Here is a 23846-nt window from a genome sequence, read left to right as displayed (position 1 = left end):
TTGACACATGTACCAGCCATGTGACCTTGGGCAAGTCACTTAACCCCAATTGCCCTGCCCCCCAAAAAAGAAATAAAGGGGGATTAGTAGAATAGGTTAGGTACACAATACACATTAGTAAATGACTATAGGAATCTAGCATTTGATAAATCTAAAAATGCAAGCTTTTGGAGCAAGAACTCACTATTTAACAAAAATTTCTGGGAAAACTAGAAAGCACTTTGGCAGAAACTTGGTATGGACCAACATCTCACACCATAAACCAAGATAAAGTCCAAATGGATAAATGATTTAGACATAAAGCATGATGTCATAAGTAAATTACGGGAGCATCAAAAATTTTTCTTGTTAGATTTATGGATAAGGGAAAAATTTATAACCAAACAAGAGACGATCATGGGGAGAAAATTGATAATTTTGATTACATTAAATGTAAAAAGTATCAAAGCCAGTGCAGCCAAGATTAGAAGGAAAGTAGGAAACTGGGGAAAATGTTTTACAGTAAGTTTCTCTGACAAAAGCCTCATTTCTCAAATATATAGGGAACTGAGTCAAATTTATAAAAAAATAAGACCCTTTACCCACTTGATAAAGGTCAAAGGATATGAACAGATAACTTTCAGACAAAGAAATCAAAGCTATTTATAGCCCTATGAAAAAAATGCTCACTATTGATTAGAGAAATGCAAATTAACAGAACTCTGAGGTACCAGCTGACACTGTCAGATTAGCTAACATGATAGAAAAGGAAAATGATAAATGTTGGAGGGGATGTGAAAAAATTGGGACACATACACTGTTAGTAGAGTTGCAAACTGGTCAAAACATTTTAGAGAACAATTTGGAACCATGCTCACAGAGTTATGTACTGTGCACACCCTTTAACCTAGAAGTCCCACAGCTTGGTGTGTATCCCAGAGGCATCAAAGAAAAACGAAAAGAAGCCTATGTGTACAAAATTATTTATAGCAGCTCTTTTTTTGAGACAAAGAATTGGAAATTGAAGGGATACCCATCAACTGAGGAATGACTGAGCAAGTTGTGGTATGTGATTGTAATGAATGAAATACTATTGTGCTATAAGAAATGATGAACAGGCTGATTTCAGAAAAAACCTAGAAAGACTTACACAAACTGATGCAAAGTGAAGTGAGCAGAAACAATAGAACATTTTACACAGTAGCAGCAATATTGATTGTATTGATGATCAGCTACTCTGATCAATACAATGATCAACGCAGTTCTGAAAGATTCATAATGAAAAATGTTATCCACCTCCACAGAAAGAACTGATAAAACCTGAGAGTAGGTTGAAGCATAATTTTTTCACTTTATTTCTCTTGCTTTTCTTTTTGCGATATTGCTAATATGGAAATGTTTTGCATGATTTCACATGTATAATAAGTATCACATTGCTGCTTGCCTTAATGGGTGGGAGAGGGAGAGAATTTGCAACTCACAATTTTTTAAATGAGTTTTAAAAATAAATAGTAATACATTGTTAAAATAAGAAAAAACTGAGAAATGTTTAACAAAATAAATAAAAATACAATATAATGTTAATCTGTGGTTTTCCAAGTCAATATCCACTCTACCCTTTCTATAGGACTCTCTTTCTTTTGGAGTTTGTCACCACTGACTTAGAAGTATTTTTCTGTTACAAAGAAATTTTATCCGTGTCCTATAGATATAGGCTAGGCCTTATCACCTTAGACAGATTTGGGGCTTTATTCTTTTTATATGTTGAGGGGTCATTTAAAGATTTTAATATTATTGCTTACAAACTTAGAATAATTCAATGAATTAACTTTTAATTTTTCAATTAAAATTAAATTTTATTTAAGAGGAAATAACCTCTTTTTAAAATTGTGAGTTAGGCATTAAAGTATCAAAATTTGTTTGTTTGCTGCCCTTTTATATCTATTAGTGGAGGGAAAGGTTATCACTGGAAGCTCTGAGCCAAGTTAGATTATCTCTTCCTATGTTGTTAACATTTTTTTTCTGTAACATTCAAAAAAGTTAAATTGCCTAGAAAACGTGGTAAATTCTGCTAAATTTAAGATGGAACAATTGTTAAACATTATTGTTATTCTTTATCTAAAATGATTTCTTCATATGTTTGCAGGTGTGTGGTTCTCTCTGACCCATTGAAGGATTCTTCCCGTACTCAGGAATCCTGGAATGCCTTCCTGACCAAACTCAGGACTTTGCTTCTTATGTCTTTTACCAAAAACTTAGGCAAGTTTGAAGATGATATGAGAACTTTGAGGGAGAAGAGGACTGAACCAGGATGGAGCTTTTGTGAATATTTCATGGTTCAGGTATTTGATAAAACACTGAATCAACTTTTTTTTGTTTGATCTCCTGGAAATTGTTACTTTTCCTAGTTATGCAGGCTCTTTCCAAAATACCATGTTGCTACCTACTATTAAGACATTCCAATTCTTTTAAAATACATCGCATCAGCCATGATACCACTAAAATGTGGACAGCAGATTAAGAAATTATTAAATTTCCTAGCAGATTAAGCCTGAAATAAATTAAAACCAGTTTTCCATTTCTAATAATTAATCATATGTTGCTGCCTTGTGGCTCACATACAAGTACTTTATAAATATTTGCTGCTATTATCATCACTATTATGATTTTTATTTTTCTATCATTAGTACTTATTGAATTTAGTGTTAACGTAGTTGCTTTGGGTTTAAATCACATGGCTCATGGCAAGCAGTGGCATGTAGTTCATTTTATTTTGTTAACTTCAATTTACCTTTTTCTCTAAAAAAAGATGTTTTAAGTATATATGCTGATTTAATCATAAAGGGGGTAGGGAGCTGTTATGTGGTAGATTGAAATTTGGAAGGCATTCCTAGGGTCCTACAATTTTAGATGTGGAAGAAACCTAGGATTATTTTGAAAGAGTGACAAGCTTTTTGCTATCACTTGTGAAGAGAAAGATTATCTATGTTATCACCATGACTTGATTGAAAAGGCAAATTTATTAGCTGAAATGGTTTTGCGTGCACTTGGCTCTACTTACGTTGAGTTACGTGGTAGCAACATATGGTTAATTATTAGAAATGAAAGTTGGTTTTAATTAATTTTAGACTGATAAGAAAATTTTAATTTTGTTAATCTTCTGTCCACATTTTAGTGGTACCAGGGTTGATATGATATATTTTAAAAGAATTAGGATGTCTTAATAGTGGGTAACAGTGTGGTACTTTGGAAAGAGCATGTATAAGATTTGAAACCAGATGACCTGGATCTGAATTCCAGCTCTGCCATTTACTTTTCTCATGACCTCTCACAGGCACAAAGATAAGTCATAAACTCTTTGAGCTTACCTCAGTGTCTATCTTTCATAAAATGAAAGAGTTGGATTAGGTTACCTAGATTAACCTCTGAGGTGGTTGTCCCTAACAACTCTTAACGTCTGTTATCCTTTGACTATGTTGCTTATTGCCCAGTCTTTTGAAGCTCTCTTAGATTGACTTTCCTCTTCCTCTTTTAAGCTTAATTAAATTTGCTAGTAGAACTCACTTTTTTAAGTTAATTGATGCCTTTTGCTTTCATATCACCCTTCATTTATGACTGTGTCTTTCCCTCAGTTCATATGTTAGATCCAAGATAAACATTTTTAAAATAGTCTAGCAAAACCAGTTGAGAAATCAACATTTAATTTAGTTAAAGATACTCGATATTAATCTTGTGATAATTATGCCCTATCAGACATAAATTATAAGTTTAAAAAATTAAAAGTAATAATTACGTACTTCTCATGTTTAAATAACATCAGTGAGGCACATTTTTATTGTGTATTCTCTGTGGCCATGCTTGATAATTACAATTTCAGTTATATTTTATTCTTTCTATTTATGTTGTAGTTCTTTGTGTATGTTGTTTCCTGGTTTTGCTTACTTCATTTTTACTTTATTTCTTATACCTTTCTCTGTTTCTCATAATTCTTCATGTCACAGTAATATTTCTTGACTCATATATCACTGTTTAGCGATTCCTCAATTGATAGACACTTAGTTTATTTACATTTCTTTACTACCACATAAAGTGCCTCTGTGAACACTTGTCACATGTGAGATTTGTCTTTGGTTTCCTTGGAGGACATCTCTAGCAGAGAAATCTCTGGGTCATTTTCATCATTTTTTAGCATTAATCACAAATTACTTTCCAGAGCAGTTGGATCACTTCAGATCTCTAGCAGCAGTATTTCAATGTGCCTATCTTTTTCTGACATAAGACTATTTCCATCTTTTCAGATTTGAGTTGAGATAAACATAGAATTATTTATATTAGCATTTCTCAGTTATTAGGAACAGTCTTTCATTTTATTGTTAATAGTTTGTCATTCTTCTGATAACTGTTATATCCTTTGAAGACTCATCTGTTGGGGAATAGCTCTTTGTCTTAAATATTAATGTTAAATATCTATATATCTCATACATCAAAACTTTATTAGAGATAGTTATATAAAATTCTTTTTCCCATTTGGCAGTTTCCATTATCCTTTCTAAATTGTTTTGGTTTTTTTTTCCCACTACAAAAATTCCTCAGTTTTCATGAAATCAAACATACTTATTTTATCTTTTTTGACTGAACCCTTTTTGTGATTGCAAATTCTGGTCAGGGTTATTAAAGATACTAACAAATATTTTCTCATGGTATGACTTTTTATATTTGAAAGATATCTGTGGGTTCTCCTCTAAGGTTACGTCATATTCTATATGTATGTATTGTGTGTGTGTGTGTGTGTGTGTGTGTGTGTGTGTGTGTGTGTGTGAACAGCTAGGTGGTTCAGTGGATAGAGAGCCAAGCCTGGAGTCAGGAAGACTCCTCTGTCTGCATTCCATTCCAGTTTGGCCTCAGACATTCACTAGGTGTGTAACCCCGGGCAAGTCACTTAACCCTATATGCCCCGGTTTCCTCATCTGAAAAAATGAGCTGGAAAAGGAATTGGCAAACCATTCCATTATCTTTGCCAGGAAAATCCCAAATGGTATCACGAAGAGTCAGACATGACTGAAAAACAACCAAGTAACAATATAAACACATATCCCTGTTTTCTTCCCCTTGGGGCAGGAACTATTTTTGCTTTTTCTTTGTATTTCCAGCAAATAGCATAGTGCCTAGCACATATTAAGAATGTAATAAATGTGTTTTGACTGATTGATTTAAATCTAGTATCCATTAAAAACTTCTTGTAGTATATGGTATGTAAGATACTGGTCTAAACCTATTTTTCCCCAAATTACTTCCTGGTTTTCTAGTTTGTTTTTTTCAGGTATGGGGACAAAATACTTTATATTCCAGAGGCTGTTGAAAATTGTGTTAAGTTTGCCTTCTGGAATATTGTGTTCCAAGCTCTCTACTCCTGTATTGTGATGGCTGCTAAATCTTGTGTGATCCCCCACTTCTGGCTCTGAAGTACTAGAATTCTTTCTGGTTGCTTGCATTATTTTTTTAATTGACCTGGAAACTGGATTTTGGATATGACGTTCTTAGGAGTTTTCATTTTGGAGTTTCTTTTAGAAGTTGACTAGAGGATTCCTTTTATTTCCACTTTGCCTTTTGGTTCTAAGAAGTCTAGGCAGTTTTCTTTTTTGAATTTATTGAAATATGATATATAGACTCTTTTTGGTTATGGCTTTTAGATAGTCAGTGATTCTTAAATTTTTTCTTGCTTTATCTCTTCCAAGAATACTAGTTGAATTTATGCCCAGGCTGTGTTTTCCTTTGAGTCTTTGCTTACAGCTATTTTGGAGACATTCTCTTCTTAAGTTTTATCACCAAAATAGCTCCTTATGGCTGTTAGATCTTTAGGGCTTTGTTTGTTTTTTTATTCTTCTAGCCTACTTCTTGACTTTGGACTTGATTTTTTTAATGATTTTTCTTTCCATTTATATTGTTGTAGTCTTTTGTGTATATTATTTTCTTTACTTTGCACAAATTTCCCTACTTCTCTGTATTCACACTTCTCTTTTTTAAAACAAGTACAAAGTAGTTTGATGATTGTTATTTAGTAGTAGAGTTTGAGGTCTAGTACTGCCAGATCCCCTTCCTTCCTACTTTTTTCCTATTTCCCCTGAGATATTTCACCTTTTGTTTCTTGAGAATAATTCTGTTATCTTTTTTAGCTCTACAGAAAACTCCTTGGTGGTTTGATTGGTATAGTACACTTACTCTTAAAACTTTAAAAACATTTCATAAATATAAAAAATATAAAATCTTAATTTAGCCACTTCTCTTCTGACTTTAGATTTTTTTTGCTTGACAATGGAATAGAGTAGTCAGCAAACCAGAATAAATGTCCACGTGGATTTTAGCATATAAAAGGATGATTAGAAGGAATCTTATGGAATCAGTCATTTATCATGTGGGGAAATTTGTCTTTCCTAGTGGCCATAACTCTGTGGTGATACCTGGATAATGGTCTTTGCCATGGACAGACAAGTTTTCTGTAAATGATTGTTTTTGTCAGAAGTGACTTTATGTATAATACATAAAAATACCTCTGAATGTATGTTGTATATTTTTTCTTTTTACCTTTCTAAATAGGAAGAACTTGCCTTTGTCTTTGAGATGCTACAGCAGTTTGAAGATGCCTTGGTACAGTATGATGAATTGGATGCCCTATTCTCTCAATATGTTGTCAACTTTGGTGCAGGTGGTAAGTAGTGAATAATGATTCTCTACTGGAAAAATCAAGAGTCAAAAATGCAGTAATTATGCAAGTATGTATGGTAGATGAATTTTCATTTTCTTTTATTAGATCATAGAATCATAGTTATGAGTAAAAATCTGTGTGTGTGTGTGTTTGTAAAGCAAAAGAGGAGTTGTTTAATCATTCTTTCTGCCTTCTTGAATTATGATATAGTGTTTGAACTGTTTGACCACAGTTTGCACTCATAATCTTGGGGATGGCTCAGGCCAGGCTCCTGCAAAATTTTAGTGTTCCCAAAGCAGTCTAATCTAGGCTGAAGTGTGATTGCTACTCTCTTGGTTTGAGCTTTGCATGATCCATTTTGGGTCTGGGCAACATAGTGATAGGTTTGGCTCTGGTGAAAACTCTAGTAGACTTCTGCTGGCCTTAGCTTCTTTCAGCTAGCTGAAAGGCTTTCTGTAGCTTTTAAGTGACAGAACTGTAGGCTCCCTCTTGGTCTGAACTTCCTGCCCTGGTGACTGAGCTGCAGATTAGTCTGGCAGCTGATTACCAGGACCGGCCCAAGTATCAGAGTCACACAGCTGCTGCTTGCTTCTGTTCTGCCTGCCTGCTATGCTGCAAGTTTTTGCCCTTAGGTACAGTCCCCCTCCCAAGTCCACAGTGTAATTCTGGGGTCAAAACAACAAAGCTCCTGGTTGCCTGTTCTCTACCTAATGTCAGGCCCTGTCCTTGCTGAATCTAGCACTGCTTTTTGCCCTGGTACATAGTTACAGGCCCTAGTTGAGTCCCCTGACTAGAAGGTCCTGCACCTCACTTTCCTGGCTGAATTGTCCCCAGTACTCACCGACCTCTATCTCTCTTCTTATGTTGACCTGGTTCAGAAAAATGGTGTAGTTTTTTCTTGGATTTCATGTTCATGTCAGTGTGCTACTCTTTGTTGTAAGAGTAGTGATGGGGCATAGCTGCCATACTGCTTCCTCCTACTCTGCTGTCCTTGCTGTCACAGTAAGACAGATTAACTCATAGTTGGTTCCTTGTGTTTATTTAGATGGTGCAAACTGGCTGACTTTTTTCTGCCAATCAGTGAAGAGCTGGAATGGATTGATTCTCCGAAAGCCAATAGATATGGAAAAACGGGAGCTAATACAGAGTCAAGAAGCTACGCTTTTAGATCTTCGAAGTTACCTGTTTTCTCGACAATGTACATTGCTCATCTTTTTACAGAGACCATGGGAAGTATCTCAGCGTGCACTAGAACTCCTTCACAATTGTGTACAGGAGCTCAAGCTACTAGAAGTGAGTCTAATATTTTTTGTTATAATATTTTCTTGATGAATAATGAACATTTCTGTACTCTAACATCCATGGTATTAAACTGCTTATATTTACTGAAGACGTATTGTTCCATAGGTATGAGTTTTTGATGGGAAACATGCTTTTTTGTTCATCTTTTGGTGTGGTCATATGTTTTCAAATGTCATTTCTTCCAAGTTTGGAAGTTTATATAACTTAAAGCCAAGCTTTTCAGTGGATTTCCTTATATCAGAAGACCTTAACATGGGTCTGTGAATTTCTGTTTTGTTTTTTAAATTATTTTAATAACTGTATTCCAATATAATTGATTTGCTTTGTAATCCTATGTATTTCCCTTTATGTATTTAAAAACATTATTCTGAGAAGGGGTCTATTGGCTTCATTGTACTGCCAAAGAGATTGACGACACTTAAAAGGCTGTATGTGTTATGTATTTCACCTGTTGTATATTTTAATATTTCATTCTTGATTCTGCACGATATTTAGCTTTTTTTAATCTATTAAATCTTTAGCCATTTTGCTTATTTATTCCTATGACCTACCCTTCCACCCCATTTCAGCTACACAGAGAAATGATTGTCTTTACTTTCAGACTTGCTACTCCCTATTGTTCTTGTTCCTTTGAAACTACTGCCTCTGCTGTGACATGGCTCCCTCCTTCTCTTCAAATGGGCAGATCTTCACACTACTGATAGTATAATTGGACCAAATGTTACTTCCAGCTTTAAGTTGGGAGAGATTATACCCTTGTTTTTGGTACCTCTGGCGTTATCTTTTTATGTTGTTTTCCCAACCCTGAATGTAATCATTGTAAACATTCTTCTAGATTATTTTTATTCATTTCTCTAAATAACTGGTTCAATAAGGTGACTAGAATCAGTCAAGAAATTATTGCACACAGTGACTTATAAGAAAGGGAGGGAAAGTAATAAAATGAAACTGAACAGTATATAAATATAAAGACCAAGCTTGACCTCCCCCTGCTCATCAGAGAAGAGATGAGAAATGTACCTCCCTCCTTTTGGAGAAGCAGGTAGCTGTGCATGTTGGAATGTTACATGCAGTCAGACACGATCACTGTATCCGTTGTTTTCATAAAGTAACTTTTCTTCTTTAACCTTTGTTAGAAGTTTCTTTATTGTATTTGGAATGAAGGAGATGTAAAAACAAATGGAATCAGTAAAACTAAAAAAATTCCTTCTGGTTCTACAGACGTTATTGACTTCACTCATGATGTGTGTCGTGAGTTTGTATCTCAAGGTATTTTTTAAAATCATGTTAGTATCTTTCAACTGTAAGAAGATCAGCCCATTTCCGTGGAAAGTTTATCACTAGCAATTGTCATTCAGTAGGTAGCATCTTTGACAAAAATATCTCTAGAGGGAGCACCTCGTTTTTCTTGTGGTGATTCTTTTCTTTATGGGCATTGTACAAAGGGCCTGAACAAATGTTTGTTTAATGGAAATGAGTGAGTCTAGTCATGTGATATTAGCTCTTCAGAATTTTGTAATAAAACTCTTGTTTTTTCTTAATCCTGTCTCCTTTCATTTAAAAAGCATTAGAGATTTAGAATTGTAAATTCATGATGTCGAAGGTATTAGACATCATGGAGACCCAGGCCCAGAACAGTTAAGTGACTTGGTCAAGAAGACTCATGTTATATAATAGAGCCAGGGTTTGAACCCGGACGTCTGGTGCTGTTCCCACTACACCACACTTCCTCCTATGTTAAATTGTGGAGTATTATTCATGATAAATACCTTCATGAGTAATATTTCTTTATCTATGAAAGAAATTGTATGTGAAACCAGATTCCAGTGTTTTACTTTTATATAATAATTTATTGTTTAATACCAGAGTAAATATTTTCATCTTATTGTCTTTAGCTGGATAATTTTGCTTTTCTGGTAAAGGTTAAATTCTTATTAGAATCTGTAACATCTGCCAGTATGTAAATAAAAAAATCACAGTCATTCATTTATTTTAATTTTTGCCTGTTGAGTTTTTAGTGATATTATTTTGAGGAAATCCCAATCTCTGACTTCATCAACATTGCAACAGTTAGAATATATTCCATGTAATAGTGCTTCCTTCAGGTCTCAACTGAATTTTCATCATCTGAAAGAAGCCTCTCTTGTCCGCCTTAATCCTAGTACCTTTCCTCTGAGATTATCTCCAGTTTATCCTGTATAGATCTTTTTTTGTACATAATTGATTATAATATCAGCTAGCTGATAATATACAGACCTACAGAATTCACATTTAGATCCTCTACAGTTTACAAGTTCCGGAAAACAGTTAAATAAAACATCATAGAAGAGTAATTGAAACAGAGTACGCGTAGCCTTATACTTTAATATTTCCTTAGAAGTAGCTAATAGTAATTCCTTAAAAGAAATTATGAGTGCTTTCTGGGTTTTGATTTATGTTACTATTTAAAGTTATTTTGTTGGTGGTTGTATATATAATTCTGGTTTACTCTCTGTATTACTGTAAACAAGTTTTCCCATGTTTCTTTAAATTCTTCCTATCTGTCCTTTATAGCACAATACTCTTCTTTTACCATATGAAATGGCATTGTCTCTATACCATGGTCTGTTTCCAAGTTCTTGCTGTTAAAAATAGTATTGGTATGAATGTGTATATGTAGTTGAACTTATTTTTGTTGTCGGTAAATTCCATAGTAGTATTGCCTAAGACAAAGTATATAAACAATTTGGTAACTTTTTTGCATAATTCCAAATTATTTTGCAAAATAGTGAAACTAAATCACAGCTTCAGCAGAATGGAGAGGCATCATGGTTTAGTAGATTCAAGGGTCAGCCTTGGAGTCAAGACCTAGGCTAACATTTTCTTCTGACACATTCCAGCTATGTGACCAGGGCAAGTCATTTAATGTGTCCCCAAGCAAGTCAGACAAGACAGTGAAGGGAGTTTCTCAGTTGGAAGGTTTTTACACCAATAAAATCAACGTCTAAGCCCCACCCACCATTCATTCCATGACTATACATAATTTAAAACTATTTTTCATAGCTGTGAAAGGGTGTGAGCATTACCTTTTTTTCCACCTACACTTAAATTTACCTTGGACTTTTTCTTTTTCTACAAGCTGCCACCTACTTTCTCTTCCACACTTCACATACCCTCAGAATTGACTAGCATGCCAAGAATGAGTTTAAATGTTCAAAAATAAGGAATTAGTCTTCAAATTGAAAAACACAAGGTAGAAAATTCCATTTGTATGTTTTTTTCTGAAGAATTCAGATCCTGCTGGCTATTATTTATTGAACTCGTAGTCATTCTTTACTCCTCAACTTCTGCTCTTACATTTGGAGATTCCAACGTATTAATACTCCCTCTAAGACCCTATCTTATACCCTGTTCCTCGGTCTGCTCAGTTTCTATGACTTACTCATTCCCTGCACCTCAGCTACACACAAGACATAGTCATACTCTTGATCTTGCCGTTACTCATAATCCATGTTCACAAACTCTAAAATTCCTTTATTTGAACACAGCCTATCTATCATTCCTTCTTTCCCCTGTGCCTTTTAACACCCTAACCTCATTCTTCATCTTCACTATGCATTCCATTTTCTCCAACTGTTAGCTCTTTCCCAGGCAATCCTCTCTATACTAACTCTTCTAACTTCCCTATCTCAACCTTTTGATGTATGAGTTCAATTCGACACAATCCTCTACTTTCAAATCTCTTTCCTTTTTGTCATGTCAGTGATCATGCCTTTCCTAACACAAACCTTGGAATATTCTTATCATCTACCACTTTTGCTCTTTTCATGTGCTGCAGAGTGGAACTGGAGAAAGCCGCAAAATTACATTCACTGGGTCTACTACAAATTTATTTTATATAATCACAACTGAGCCCTCACTGCAACAATCTTACATCTTCCTCATTTCTTCTCCCACCACTCACCATAACGGCTAGTTCCAAACCTTTCTGTGGTCAAACCTCCCATGGTACCCTCTCCCATCACCTTATTAGTTAAGTGTCTCACGTCATACTTCCCAGGAAAAAGATCGAAGCCACTTGCCAAGAATTCCCTTTTCTTCTCTCTTCTTCTCACATCATTCAGTGGTCTTCCATTATTTGCTCTTTCACCCCTGTCTCTCATGAAAAGAAATAGCTCTTCTTGTCCAAGAAAAACCTCGGATGCATACATCCTTGATTTCACCCTATCTCTATCTTCTCTAATAGATTGCCTCCTCTTTTATCCTATCCTCAGCTTCTCCTTACTTACTGGCTTCTTCTCTTATGCCTGCAAACATGCCGATGTCTCCCACATCCTTTAAAAAATGCTCACTTGATGCTTCTATCTCTGCTAGATGTCTTCCTATATCTTTTATCCCCTTCCCAGCTAAACTCCTTGAGAAAGCCATCTACAATCTATACCATACTCCTTTATACAGCCTAGATTCTGACATCATTTGACTAAAACAGTTCTCTCCAGATCAGTGATTTTTTTAAGTGCCATCTTTTTTCTGTTCTCATTCTCCCTCACTTTCTTTTCAGCCTTTGGCACTGCTGATACCTTCTTGTCCTGGGTATTTTCTCCTCTATGGGTTTTTGTGACACTGCTCTCCTGTTATTTCATGCAAGTTATACCCACTAACCAGGTGTCCCCAAAGGCTTCATCATGGAATTTCTTCTCTTCTACCTCTGTACCATTGCACTTGGTGATTTCATCAGTTCACATGGGTTCAATTATCTCTATGCAGATAGATGGTTCTCAAATATACATATGCAGTCGTAACATCTCCTGAACAAAAGGCCTATTGGCCATCTTGAAGTAGAAGTACCATAAGTGTCTCAAAATTCAACATGTCCAATATAGAACTCACTATCTTTTCCCCAAGACCCTCTCCTCTTCCAAAATCCCCTATTACTATGGAGGGCGCTGCCATCCTTCCATTCAGGCTCCCAACCTGTCATCTTTAACTTTTCTTTCACATCCATTCACTGTATCCAATCTGTTGCAAAGTCTTCTACCTTCACATCTCTTGTATGTGAACATCATTTTCTCTCCACTTACAGCCACCACAGCAGCTGCTCATCACCAGATACCTCTGTTATTGCAGTAGAGTTCTAGTTGTTCTCTCCTCATTCCAAATCCACCTTCCACTTAGGGCCAAAGTGATTTCCCTAATGCACAGGTTCTGACCATTTCATCTCCCTACTCTCTGAAATCCAAGGTCTCCCTCATTACTTCCCTGATCAAATATAAAATTTTCCGTTCGACATTTAAAGCCCTTTACAATTTTTCCCCTTCCTCTCTTTTCAGTTTTCCTTCACTTCATTCCCTGCTGTATTCTTTATGATCCAGCAACACCTGATTTCTTGCTGTTCCTTGTGTATGACAGTCCACCTGCCATTTACATTTTTTATTTTTTTAAATATATTTTTCCCCAATTACATGTTAAAATAATTTTTAAAGTTTTTAATTCCAAATTCTAACCCTCCCTCTTTCCCCCCCTCCTTGAGATGGTAAGCAATCAGATGTAGGTTATATGTATGTAATCATGTAAAACATTTCCATATTAGTCATTTTGTACAAAAAGACTTGATTAAAAAAAATGAGAGTGAAAAATAGCATGCTTCAGTCTGTATTCAGACAATATCATTTCTTTCTCAGGAGGCAGATAGTATACTTCATCATTAGTCCTTTGGGATTATCTTGGATTATTGTGTTGTTGAGAATAGCTAAGTCATTCACAGTCCTTCATCATACAGTACAGCTATTACTGTTCTGGTTCTGTTCACTTCACTTTGCATCAGTCCAGGTTTTTCTGAAATCATCCTACTTGTCATTTCTTATAGCACAATAATATTCCATCACAATCATATACCACAGCTTGTTTAGCCATTCCTCGATTGATGAGTTTCCCTTTGATTTCTAATTCTTAGCCATGACAAAAAAAAAGTTGCTATAAATATTTTTGTATAAATAGGTCCTTTTCCCCTTTTTTTGGATGTTTTTGGGATATAGACCTAGCAGTGGTATTGTTGCTGAATCAAAGGGTGTGAACAGTTTTATACCTCTTTGGGCATAGTTCCAAATTGCTCTCCAGAATGTTTGGATCGGTTCACAATTCCTCCAATAGTGCATTAATGTCCCAGTTTTCCCACATCCTCTCCAACCCGATCATTTTTCTTTTTTGTCATATTAACCAATCTTACAAAGACTGGTACCTCAGGCTCATTTTAACATGCATTTCTCTAATCAGTAGTGATTTGGAGTATTTTTTCATGTGACTGTAGGTAGCTTTGATTTCTTTGTCTAAAAATTGCCTTTGCATGTCCTTTGCCCATTTATCAATTGGGGAATGACTTGTATTTTTACAAATTTGACTCAGTTCTCTGTACATTTGAGAGATGAGGCCTTTATCAGAGACATTTGTCTCAAAAAATTTTTCCACAGTTTTCTATTTTGTAATGCTTTCTATATTTTCTTTGGTCCTAAATGCTTCCCTTATCCATAGATCTCACAAATAAATTATTCCATGCTCTCCTAATTTGCTTATCATATCACCTTTTATGTGTAAAGTATGTACCCATTTTGATGCTGTCTTGGTATAGGGTATGAGATGTTGATCTATACCTAGTTTCTGCCATATTGTATTCCAGTTTTTCCAGCAGTTTTTGTCAAATAATGAGTTTTTGTTCCAAAAGCTTGGATTTTGGGGTTTCTAATGTACTAGATTACTATGGTCATTTACTATAATATAATTTGTACCTAATCTATTCCACCACTCTGTTTCCTAGCCAGTACCAGATTGTTTTGATAATTACCATTTTATAATTACATTCCTTTGCAATTGCTCTTCACCTATTCCAGGAATGTTTTTTCTCCTCTCCTCTGCCCCTTGCTTTCTTCAAGATTCAACTCAAATCCTGCCTCCTATAGGAGCCCTTTCCTTATTCTCCCACTGTTTGTGCTTTCCTTCTGAGATTACGTTCTCTACATATCTTGTACATTTGTAATTGTTTGAAACCTTCCACCCATATTAGATTATGAGCTGCGGAAGAGCACCAACCCTGATTTTGCCTTATTTTGTATTGGTACTTAGCACAACATATTTTTCGACATAGAGGGCTAACAATGACTGAATATTTCCACAATTGTTTCTTAGATGGTAGTATTCTTTAATTGTAATGAACTTGTGTGCTTTTTCAGGTTTCTGTTCCTCCTGGAGCTTTGGACTGCTGGGTCTTTTTGAGCTGTTTAGAGGTGTTGCAAAGAATAGAAGGTTGCTGTGATCGTGCACAAATTGATTCCAACATTTCCCACACTGTTGGCTTATGGAGTTATGCCACAGAAAAGGTAGACAAGATATAATGCATAATGTTTTGCATTTTCTCTGGATTCTGCCAGTATATGAAAAATAATAGGCAAACTACTTACAGTATTATTTGTCTGAAGTGACAATAAGTGATTCTAATTATTCTACTGTAATGCTGTACAGCAGATACAGAAGTTGTCCACCATCTATTCATTCAATAGGTACTTTCTAAATATCTCATGTGTATGTCAGAGGTGGCATTTCGTAGTCGTGGGTAGCATGATTGGCTTGGAACCAGGAAGACATACATTCAGATTGCTTCTCTGACACCTACTCGATGTGACTCAGGGCAAGTCACTTTACTTCTGGCAACTCTCTAGGTTTTATCTTCCAAATTGAGGGGGAAGTTCTCATTCTAGGAGTTTGCTAGGCAGATGAAATGACAGGTGCTTTGTATATTTTGAGTATGTGTATAAATGCTGTGCTACAGACTTCCGGAGGTATAAAAAAAAAGGTATAATACATGGTTTTTGATCTAGTTGAGAATGATATAACCATACACATGAAAAGTTAAATGATAATATAAGACAGAAATGAGTGGTACAGATAAGTGATAGAGGAGTAAGCTAGAGAGGTAAGGAAACTGATGAAGGAAGTGAACTTTGAGCAGAGCTTTGGAAGATAGCTGGGTTTGTTGATAGAAAACATTTTGTGGCTAGGAGTGAGAAGAAACCCAGTATGAAGATAGGTAGGCAGGGAGAAATGCACGAGATGTTTTTAGAAGAATATGACTAGGCCAGTCTGTCTAGAAGGTTCTTTTCGGTCCATGGTATGAGATAAAAGTTGGGAAGATAGTCTGGGACCAGATCATAAAAGACCTGAAAATGTTACCCTAAGAAGTTTGGACTTTTTTTTTATGCAGTGGGGAAGCTATTGAAGCTTTTAAAATAGGAAAATAATGTAATAAATATATAGTTGTCCCTCAACGTTCATGAGGGTTAGGGGCATAGGACCCCTGCAAATATGAGAAACCATGAATAACTCTGGGCCCCACCCCAACTCTTTATTTTAAATAATTTTTATCATATTTTTAAACTATAAAACAAGTGTAACAATACACTGCACCCATAAAAAAGTTAGTTTCTACACAAGAGAGATCAGTATCTTGCATACTATGCAGTCTTCTCAGCTTCTAAGTAGAGCTGCAGCAACTGCTTCATGGATTTCCTCCTATGAAAAGTGAAAGAAACCAAGATCACCGCAGGAGAAAATCACATGACGGAGTCTGGATGGTAGAGAACCAAAGAGGAGCCATTCCCAAAGAGAATCTGAAGCCTGTGGTTCTTCAGTGCACTGAAACTTTTAACAGAATTTAACTCTGTATAATAGATTTTTGTATGTATACTTATGGTAGCAACTATAAAGTAGATTAGTAATATGTGGTATTTATGCATTTATGACTTACTAAGTTTTTTAAATTTTCTTCAGATATGTGCGCTGTCTGTGATTTTCCACAGTATGCTATAAATCTCCAAAATTTCCATTTAATTATCGATGGCCAACTCATGAATAACCAGAACTGCAAATGTGAAATCTATGAATGTCAAGAGATGACTAACTGTAGTTTTTTAAGAAACAGTGGTCTGGTTGCAGTATACAGGATAGATGGAATCAAGGAGAAACTAATGTCAAGAATACCAGTTACTAGACCTTTATAAAGGTCTTTAAACATTTTAATAAGTTAACTATGAAGAGCCTCATCTTAATGGATAATCATTTGGGAGGGATTGGTAGGTTAGTGGTAATACCTCCCTTTATAGTTTAAGGCCACTTTGTAAGACTTCCTTTGGTTTAGTAATATCTTTATTTACATGTTGATTCTGACATCTAAGAAGAAATGCTGGGTGTGGTATTTCAGACTCATAGGAAATAGAGTTCATTCCTCTTTCCCCATTTTAAATGTTCCAAAGTCAGAAATAGAGGGATATGTGCTATAGTATAAGATATAAAATAACTACTTAGCTTTTCATGTGGCTTTTGAGTATTTAGTTAGCACTCTCAAAACTTCAGCTTAGTGAGAATTTCATTTTGTAAGGAACGGCTTAAAAAGCATTATATATCATTTTTCTGACCAGTTAGAAAGGTGGGGTTGTTGAGGGGGTGCAGATTTTGGGGGGAATTATGTAGGTAAAATTCCTCATAAGTAGCTGGAATCGATAGAATTATTACCACAGATGCTCTGTATGAAATTACGTCTTGAAGAATGGTATCCTTGCTACAAAGGTGTTAGAAATGTAAGACAGCCTTGCAGAAAGGTACTAAAGCAATAACTATTGGCCTTCTGCCTATTTGCGTAGTCTTATTGATATTCTGAGCTATTTTTTGTACTTTTCAGTTGTCTAAGAAGTCTTCAGAGGATGATATTTGGTGACTACAGAATTTATAGCATTATCCCTTTCATTTCCATCATTAACCTTCCTTGTAGGACTCTATTGCAGAATGATATAAGTATACTTTATAAATTATAACTAATCGCATATGTTTTTACATTAAAATTGTTAAGCTCTGTACTTTTAATAATATCTTAAAATATAAGTTTACAATGTGAGTTTTCCTCAACAGCTAAAATCCTTGGGATATCTCTGTGGACTTGTGTCAGAAAATGGACCCAATTCAGAAGATCTTAATAGGACAGTTGATCTCTTGGCAGGTTTGGGTGCGGAACGGCCAGAAACAGGTACTTTTGGAAATGTATCTATAGAAGAGTACATTGAAAAGTAATAAAAATGATTAAGAACCAGTCTTTAGACATAATCTGGTATGTTAAATCTAATTGCTGAAAGCGTACTTTGATGTAGTACAAGAAGTTTTTCTTTTCAGTTTACTACATAGGTTTAAAAACTATTATATTATCATTACCATTATTATGAAAGAACTTAGAGTGATTTGTTTAGTTGTTTTAGAGCCACATTATCTGGTGTTCACATCCTATATATAAATTTAAACTACTTTAGTGTTATTACTCTTTTTTTCTGAAATATTGATAAGCTATCTCTAATACATCATTGGACAACTCATATGATTATGTTGTAATCTAAGGGTTAGGTACCATTATTTCTTGGAGAGTGCTATGTCCTGTAGATGTTTTTTAGTAGCTAGTAATATATTGCTTTAGAGTCTCCTTCCCACAATATAAAAGGTACCCAGAAACCTAGAATTGCCTTTCATATGGTACTTAATTCTCAGAAATAGCAACATATTTCCCTTAATTGTAATTTAGTAAACCATGCCATCCTGGCCAGCTTTCAAGTCAGGAAGACAACAGAGATTAAATCCTAACTATGATATATCTTTGTAACTGTGGGCCAGTTATTTAACTTCTTAGTGCCCTAGGCAATTCTCTCAGTCTGCTAATTACAGATAAGTTGCTGATTTGCATTTGGTGCAAGGAATTTCTACACACAGAATTCCTACAGTGATGAAACCACAGATCATCATAACCTCACATTCCCTTCATTCTCTTCCTTACCCCCCTCCCCCTCCACTCACCCAAAGCTACCTCAAGTCTTTTAGAAAGGAAAAGATATTATTTTAATAGGATCTGGTCAAATACTATTAACAATAGCAGTCAAATACTTAAGTTTTTTATTTTGGTTTGATAATCAGTAAACATGTTAGGTATCATCAAATATCGCTAACAGCTAAAGTATCTGTTAACAGATTATCTGATGACAGGATGAAATTTTGCCCTGATTGGGAAAGCATGTGTTTATAATTGTCCCCTATACTTAGCTGCTTTTGAAATACTAGAGTTGTTATAATACTGCTAAGCATCCTGAATCAGATCATGTTACTGTATTGCTGGAAATAAAGCACCATGTGAATGACTTAGATTAATTGGAAGTATCAGTAATACTATACTTCAGTTTTCAGTGTTGTTAAAATATTCATTGAAATTATTATAGTATCACTAAGTTATCTGATTAAAGTTGATGCCTTAATTTAGCTCCTAGTTTTAAGGCTATCTGAAACCTGGAGAATTTTAAGTTTCATTTCCTCATTAATTGGTTTGAGGGTAAACATAGATGCAGATGGACATAAATATCGAAGTTGAGTAAGTAAGTGGTCGCTTCTTTTTGTTTAAGCCAAAACTGCACAGAGTCCATATAAGAAACTCAAGGAGGCCTTGTCATCAGTAGAAGCTTTTGAGAAACATTACTTAGTAAGTATTATATCTGTGTAACTCTATGTGATGGAGAGAAGTAATCTCTCAGAGCACTAATATGTACATAGGGAGGTGTGTGACATGCCATTTGAAATATAGGTGACTAAGCGATCAAAGAGCTGCTTCGTGTTGACTATGCTGGTCTTGGTGCCCCAAAGAGTTGTGGAGAAAACACATGAATTGTTCATATGTCTTTTCATAAGTATCCAAGATGCCATGATTTCCCCAGACAGACACAACTCTAAACATTTTTAATTTCATTAAATATATTTGCCCATTGCATCGATTGATAATAGTGTGAATAGATGCTATATGATTTTGCATACTAAAATGAAATAATTTGGCCCTAATAAAAATTATTTATTATAAATTAGTGAAAAAAACTATGACATTTTTGCTGGCATTTCTTGCAATGATGTTACCTAAAGAAGAGACTTAGTCTAGTTAAGAATATAGGCCAACTTTTAGCATACCTAACTTTTTCAGAATATTTTATATGAGTAATCCATATGGCTTTGAGAATATGATCTCTCTTTTACTGTTTTGAATTTTTCTGTAAAATTAAAAAAGTCTGATTAAATTATGAGTAAAGTCATATGCATCCAATAGCAAGAAAACACAGAAATCATTTTTAGTTTTGTTTCTTTGGCAACTCAACAGTTCATGTAAAAATGTAAATTTTTTTCTTATTCCTGTTGAGCAGTGACAACTATAAAAGAAAATCACTCAGAATCTCATTACACAGAGTAGTACAACTTAAAGGAATAGATATGTAGAAACCTTTAAAAAAATGTGAAGTACTTATATGTAAGATAACAGAACAATTTAAATAATTGTGGGATGTTTTTTCCCTTTTATACAGGATCTATCTCATGCTACCATTGAAATGTATACAAGTATTGGAAGAATTCGATCAGCCAAGCTCGTTGGAAAAGATTTGGCAGAATTTTATATGTAATTCATTTTTATCCCTTTTTTTTTTTTTTCATTTTTGACAGTACTTGGACATGTACAATCATACTTAATGTTGTATAAATATATTTGTAAATTTATTCACCATTTAATATTTCTTAACAACAACACACTAGGGGAAAAAAAGTCCTGTTAAAAATTGGAGTCTTACACTTGGTAATCCAAAGTATCCTGTGCAAATGAAATTGATACATGTTGTAAATAAATGGTCAGTTTTCAAGTCAGGAAGACTACAGGGTTTAGGTGTGGAAAGGTTACAGGCTTAAGATGCAAAAAATTTAACATAAGGCTTAGTATGGAAATAATTTAACAATCTTTTGTTTTTTTAAAAAAAAGCAAGTTTTATTAACTTATTCACTTAATGTTCTTTGAAGAAAGGGGATTGCTGTAATAAACCATAAAATCTCCTTTTTTTTCTTACTGCTGTTTTTACCACAGAATAGGAATTAGGGTAGTTTATGTCATTCTCTGGTCCTCATAACCTTAAGCAAACTTAACTTTGAGGTTCTTACTTAGGAAAAAAAAAGTGAAAAACAAATGAATCTCATGATCACTTGTAATTTTGGTTCCTATAAAGTCCTGCTTAGAAGGAAAAAATATGTCAAGACTGGGAGGCTTATATATTTCTGAAAAAGCAGGAGATAAGTATGTTATTTCACGTTTGGGGGCTAAGTACTTTTGATTCTTGAGGAGAAGAACCAGGCTAGTACTATAACTTTCCTTCAGAGTTTAGAAGTGTGTTGAACCACCAGTGAAGAGGAACTAGGAGGAGAGGAAAAGAAAGGAATATGTGCAAAGCAACAGGGCAAAGAGATTATAAAGTGACTTGACTCTCCCACTCATATTGCAAGTAACTTTGTTTTGGCTTATTTTTTAATATTTATCTTTTTTTATTGATACTCTTTGGTTTTATATAGCTGCCATTTCCAGATATGAATATATCTCCCTCCCTTCCATACCTGGTGATCCAGCCTTTTTACCTGGAATGATTTTTTTTTTATGTATTAGTGATTTTATTTAATATTTTAGTTTTCAACATTAATTTCCACAAGATTTTGAGTTACAAATTTTCTCCCCATTTCTACCCTCCCCCCTATTTCCAAGATGACATATATTCTGATTGCCTCATTCCCCAGTCAGGCCTCCCCTCTTTCACCCCACTCCCCACCCCATCCCCTTGCCCCTTACTTTCTTGCAGGATAGATTTCTAGACCCCATTCCCTATATATCTTGTACCCCAGCTGCATGCAAAAACCAACTTTTTTTTTTATTTTTTTAAGCATTTACTTTTAAAACTTTGAGTTCCAAATTCTCTCCCCTCTTCCCTTCCCACCCCACCTCTCTAGGAAGGCAAGTAATTCAACATAGATCACCCATGTATCTTTATGTAAAACACTTCCACAATGCTCATGTTGTGAAAGGCTAACTATATTTTCTTCCATTCTATCCCCTTTATTCAGTTTTCTCCCTTGACCCTGTCCCTTTTCAAAGGTGATTGCTTTTGCTTACCTCCTCCCCCTATCTGCCCTCCTTTCTATCATCCCCCTTTTTGTTTGTTTGTTTTTTGTCAGGGCAGTTGGGGTTAAGTGACTTGCCCAAGGTCTCACAGCTAGTACATGTGTCAAATGTCTGAGGCCAGATTTGAACTCAGGCCCTCCTGACTCCAGGGCTGGTGCTCTACTTACTGAGCCACCTAGCTGCTCCCCCTTTTTTTATCCCCTTCCCCTTACTTTCCTGTGGAGTAAGATACCCAATTGAGTGTGTATGTTATTCCCTCCTCAAATTGAGTCTGATAAGAGTAAGAGTCACTCATTCCCCCTCACCTGCCCCCACTTCCCTTCCAGTAGAACTGCTTTCTCTTGCCACTTTTATGTGAGATAATTTACCTCATTCTATCTCTCCCTTTCTCCCTCTCTCAATATATTCTTCTCTCACCCCTTAAATTTATTTCATTTTTTTTAGATATAATCCCTTCATATTCAACTCATCCTGTGCCCTCTGTCTATATTCCCTTCAACTCCCCTAATACTGAGAAAGGTCTCATGAATTACGCACATCATCTTTCAATGTAGGAATGTAAACATAGCAGTTCAACTTTAGTAAGTCCCTCATGAATTCTCTTTTTTGTTTACCTTTTCATGCTTCTCTTGATTCTTGTATTTGAAAGTCAGATTTCCTATTCAGCTCTGGTCTTTTCACTGAGAAAGCTTGAAAGTCCTCTATTTTATTGAAAATCCATATTTTGCCTTGGAGCATTATACTCAGTTTTGCCGGGTAGGTGATTCTTCGTTTTAATCCTCGTTCCTTTGACCTCCGGAATATCATATTCCAAGCCCTTTGATCCCTTAATGTAGAAGCTGCTAGATCTTGAATTATTCTGATTGTGTTTCCACAATATTCATATTGTTTCTTTCTGGCTGCTTGCAGTATTTTCTCCTTGATCTGGGAGCTCTGGAATTTGGTGACAATATTCCTAGGAGTTTTCTTTTGGGGATCTTTTTCAAGAGGTGATCTGTGGATTCTTTCAATTTCTGTTTTGCCCTCTGGCTCTAGAATATCAGGGCAGTTTTCCTTGATAATTTCTTGAAAGATGATGTCTAGGCTTTTTCTTTGATCATGGCTTTCAGGTAGTGCAATAATTTTTAAATTATCTCTCCTGGATCGATTTTCCAGGTCAGTGGTTTTTCCAATGAGACATTTCACATTGTCTTCCATTTTTTCATTCCTTTGCTTCTTTTTTATAATATCTTGGTTTCTCATAAAGTCACTAGCTTCCACTTGCTCCAATCTAATTTTTAAGGTAGTATTTTCTTCAGTGGTCTTTTGGACCTCCTTTTCCATTTGGCTAATTCTGCCTTTCAAGGCATTCTTCTTCTCACTGGCTTTTTGGAGCTCTTTTGCCATTTGAGTTAGTCTATTCTTTAAGGTGTTATTTTCTTCAGTACTTTTTTGGGTCTCCTTTAGCAAGTCATTGACTTGTTTTTCATGGTTTTCTTGCATCACTCTCATTTCTCTTCCCAATTTTTCTTCTACTTCTCTAACTTGCTTTTCCAAATGCTTTTTGAGCTCTTCCATGTCCTGAGACCAATTCATGTTTTTCTTGGAGGCTTTTGATGTAGGCTCTTTGACTTTGTTGACTTCTTCTGGCTGTGTTGTGGTCTTCTTTGTCACAAAAAAAGAAATCTGGAGTTTGAGTTTGAGTCTGAGTTCCTTTTCACTGCCTGGCCATGTTCCCAGCCAACTTCTTGACCCTTGAGCTTTTTGTCAGGATATGACTACTTGTAGAGTAGAGAGTACTTTGTCCCAAGCTTTAAGGTCCAAGCACTGCTGTTTTCAGAGCTACTTCTACCCCACCAT

At 35.2% G+C, this 23846-nt stretch overlaps 1 protein-coding gene across 3 annotated transcripts in view; it reads left to right on the top strand.

Moving 5' to 3' along the window:
* TRAPPC10 (trafficking protein particle complex 10) overlaps positions 1–23846 on the top strand; it is a 116083-nt gene that overhangs the window by 51601 nt on the left and 40636 nt on the right. For all 3 annotated transcript variants that reach the window (XM_036744304.1, XM_036744303.1, XM_036744305.1), the window contains 7 exons: positions 2126–2321; positions 6574–6685; positions 7728–7975; positions 15187–15333; positions 17915–18029; positions 19438–19514; positions 20380–20471. In XM_036744304.1, the coding sequence (XP_036600199.1) occupies positions 2126–2321; positions 6574–6685; positions 7728–7975; positions 15187–15333; positions 17915–18029; positions 19438–19514; positions 20380–20471 (987 nt within the window). The remainder of the gene's footprint in view (positions 1–2125; positions 2322–6573; positions 6686–7727; positions 7976–15186; positions 15334–17914; positions 18030–19437; positions 19515–20379; positions 20472–23846) is intronic.

Source organism: Trichosurus vulpecula, chromosome 2 (assembly GCF_011100635.1).
Source record: "Trichosurus vulpecula isolate mTriVul1 chromosome 2, mTriVul1.pri, whole genome shotgun sequence".
In the NCBI taxonomy this organism is placed as follows: domain Eukaryota; kingdom Metazoa; phylum Chordata; class Mammalia; order Diprotodontia; family Phalangeridae; genus Trichosurus; species Trichosurus vulpecula.
The sequence above is the reverse complement of the archived record's forward strand: the minus strand, read 5'-3'. Positions and strand labels throughout refer to the sequence as shown.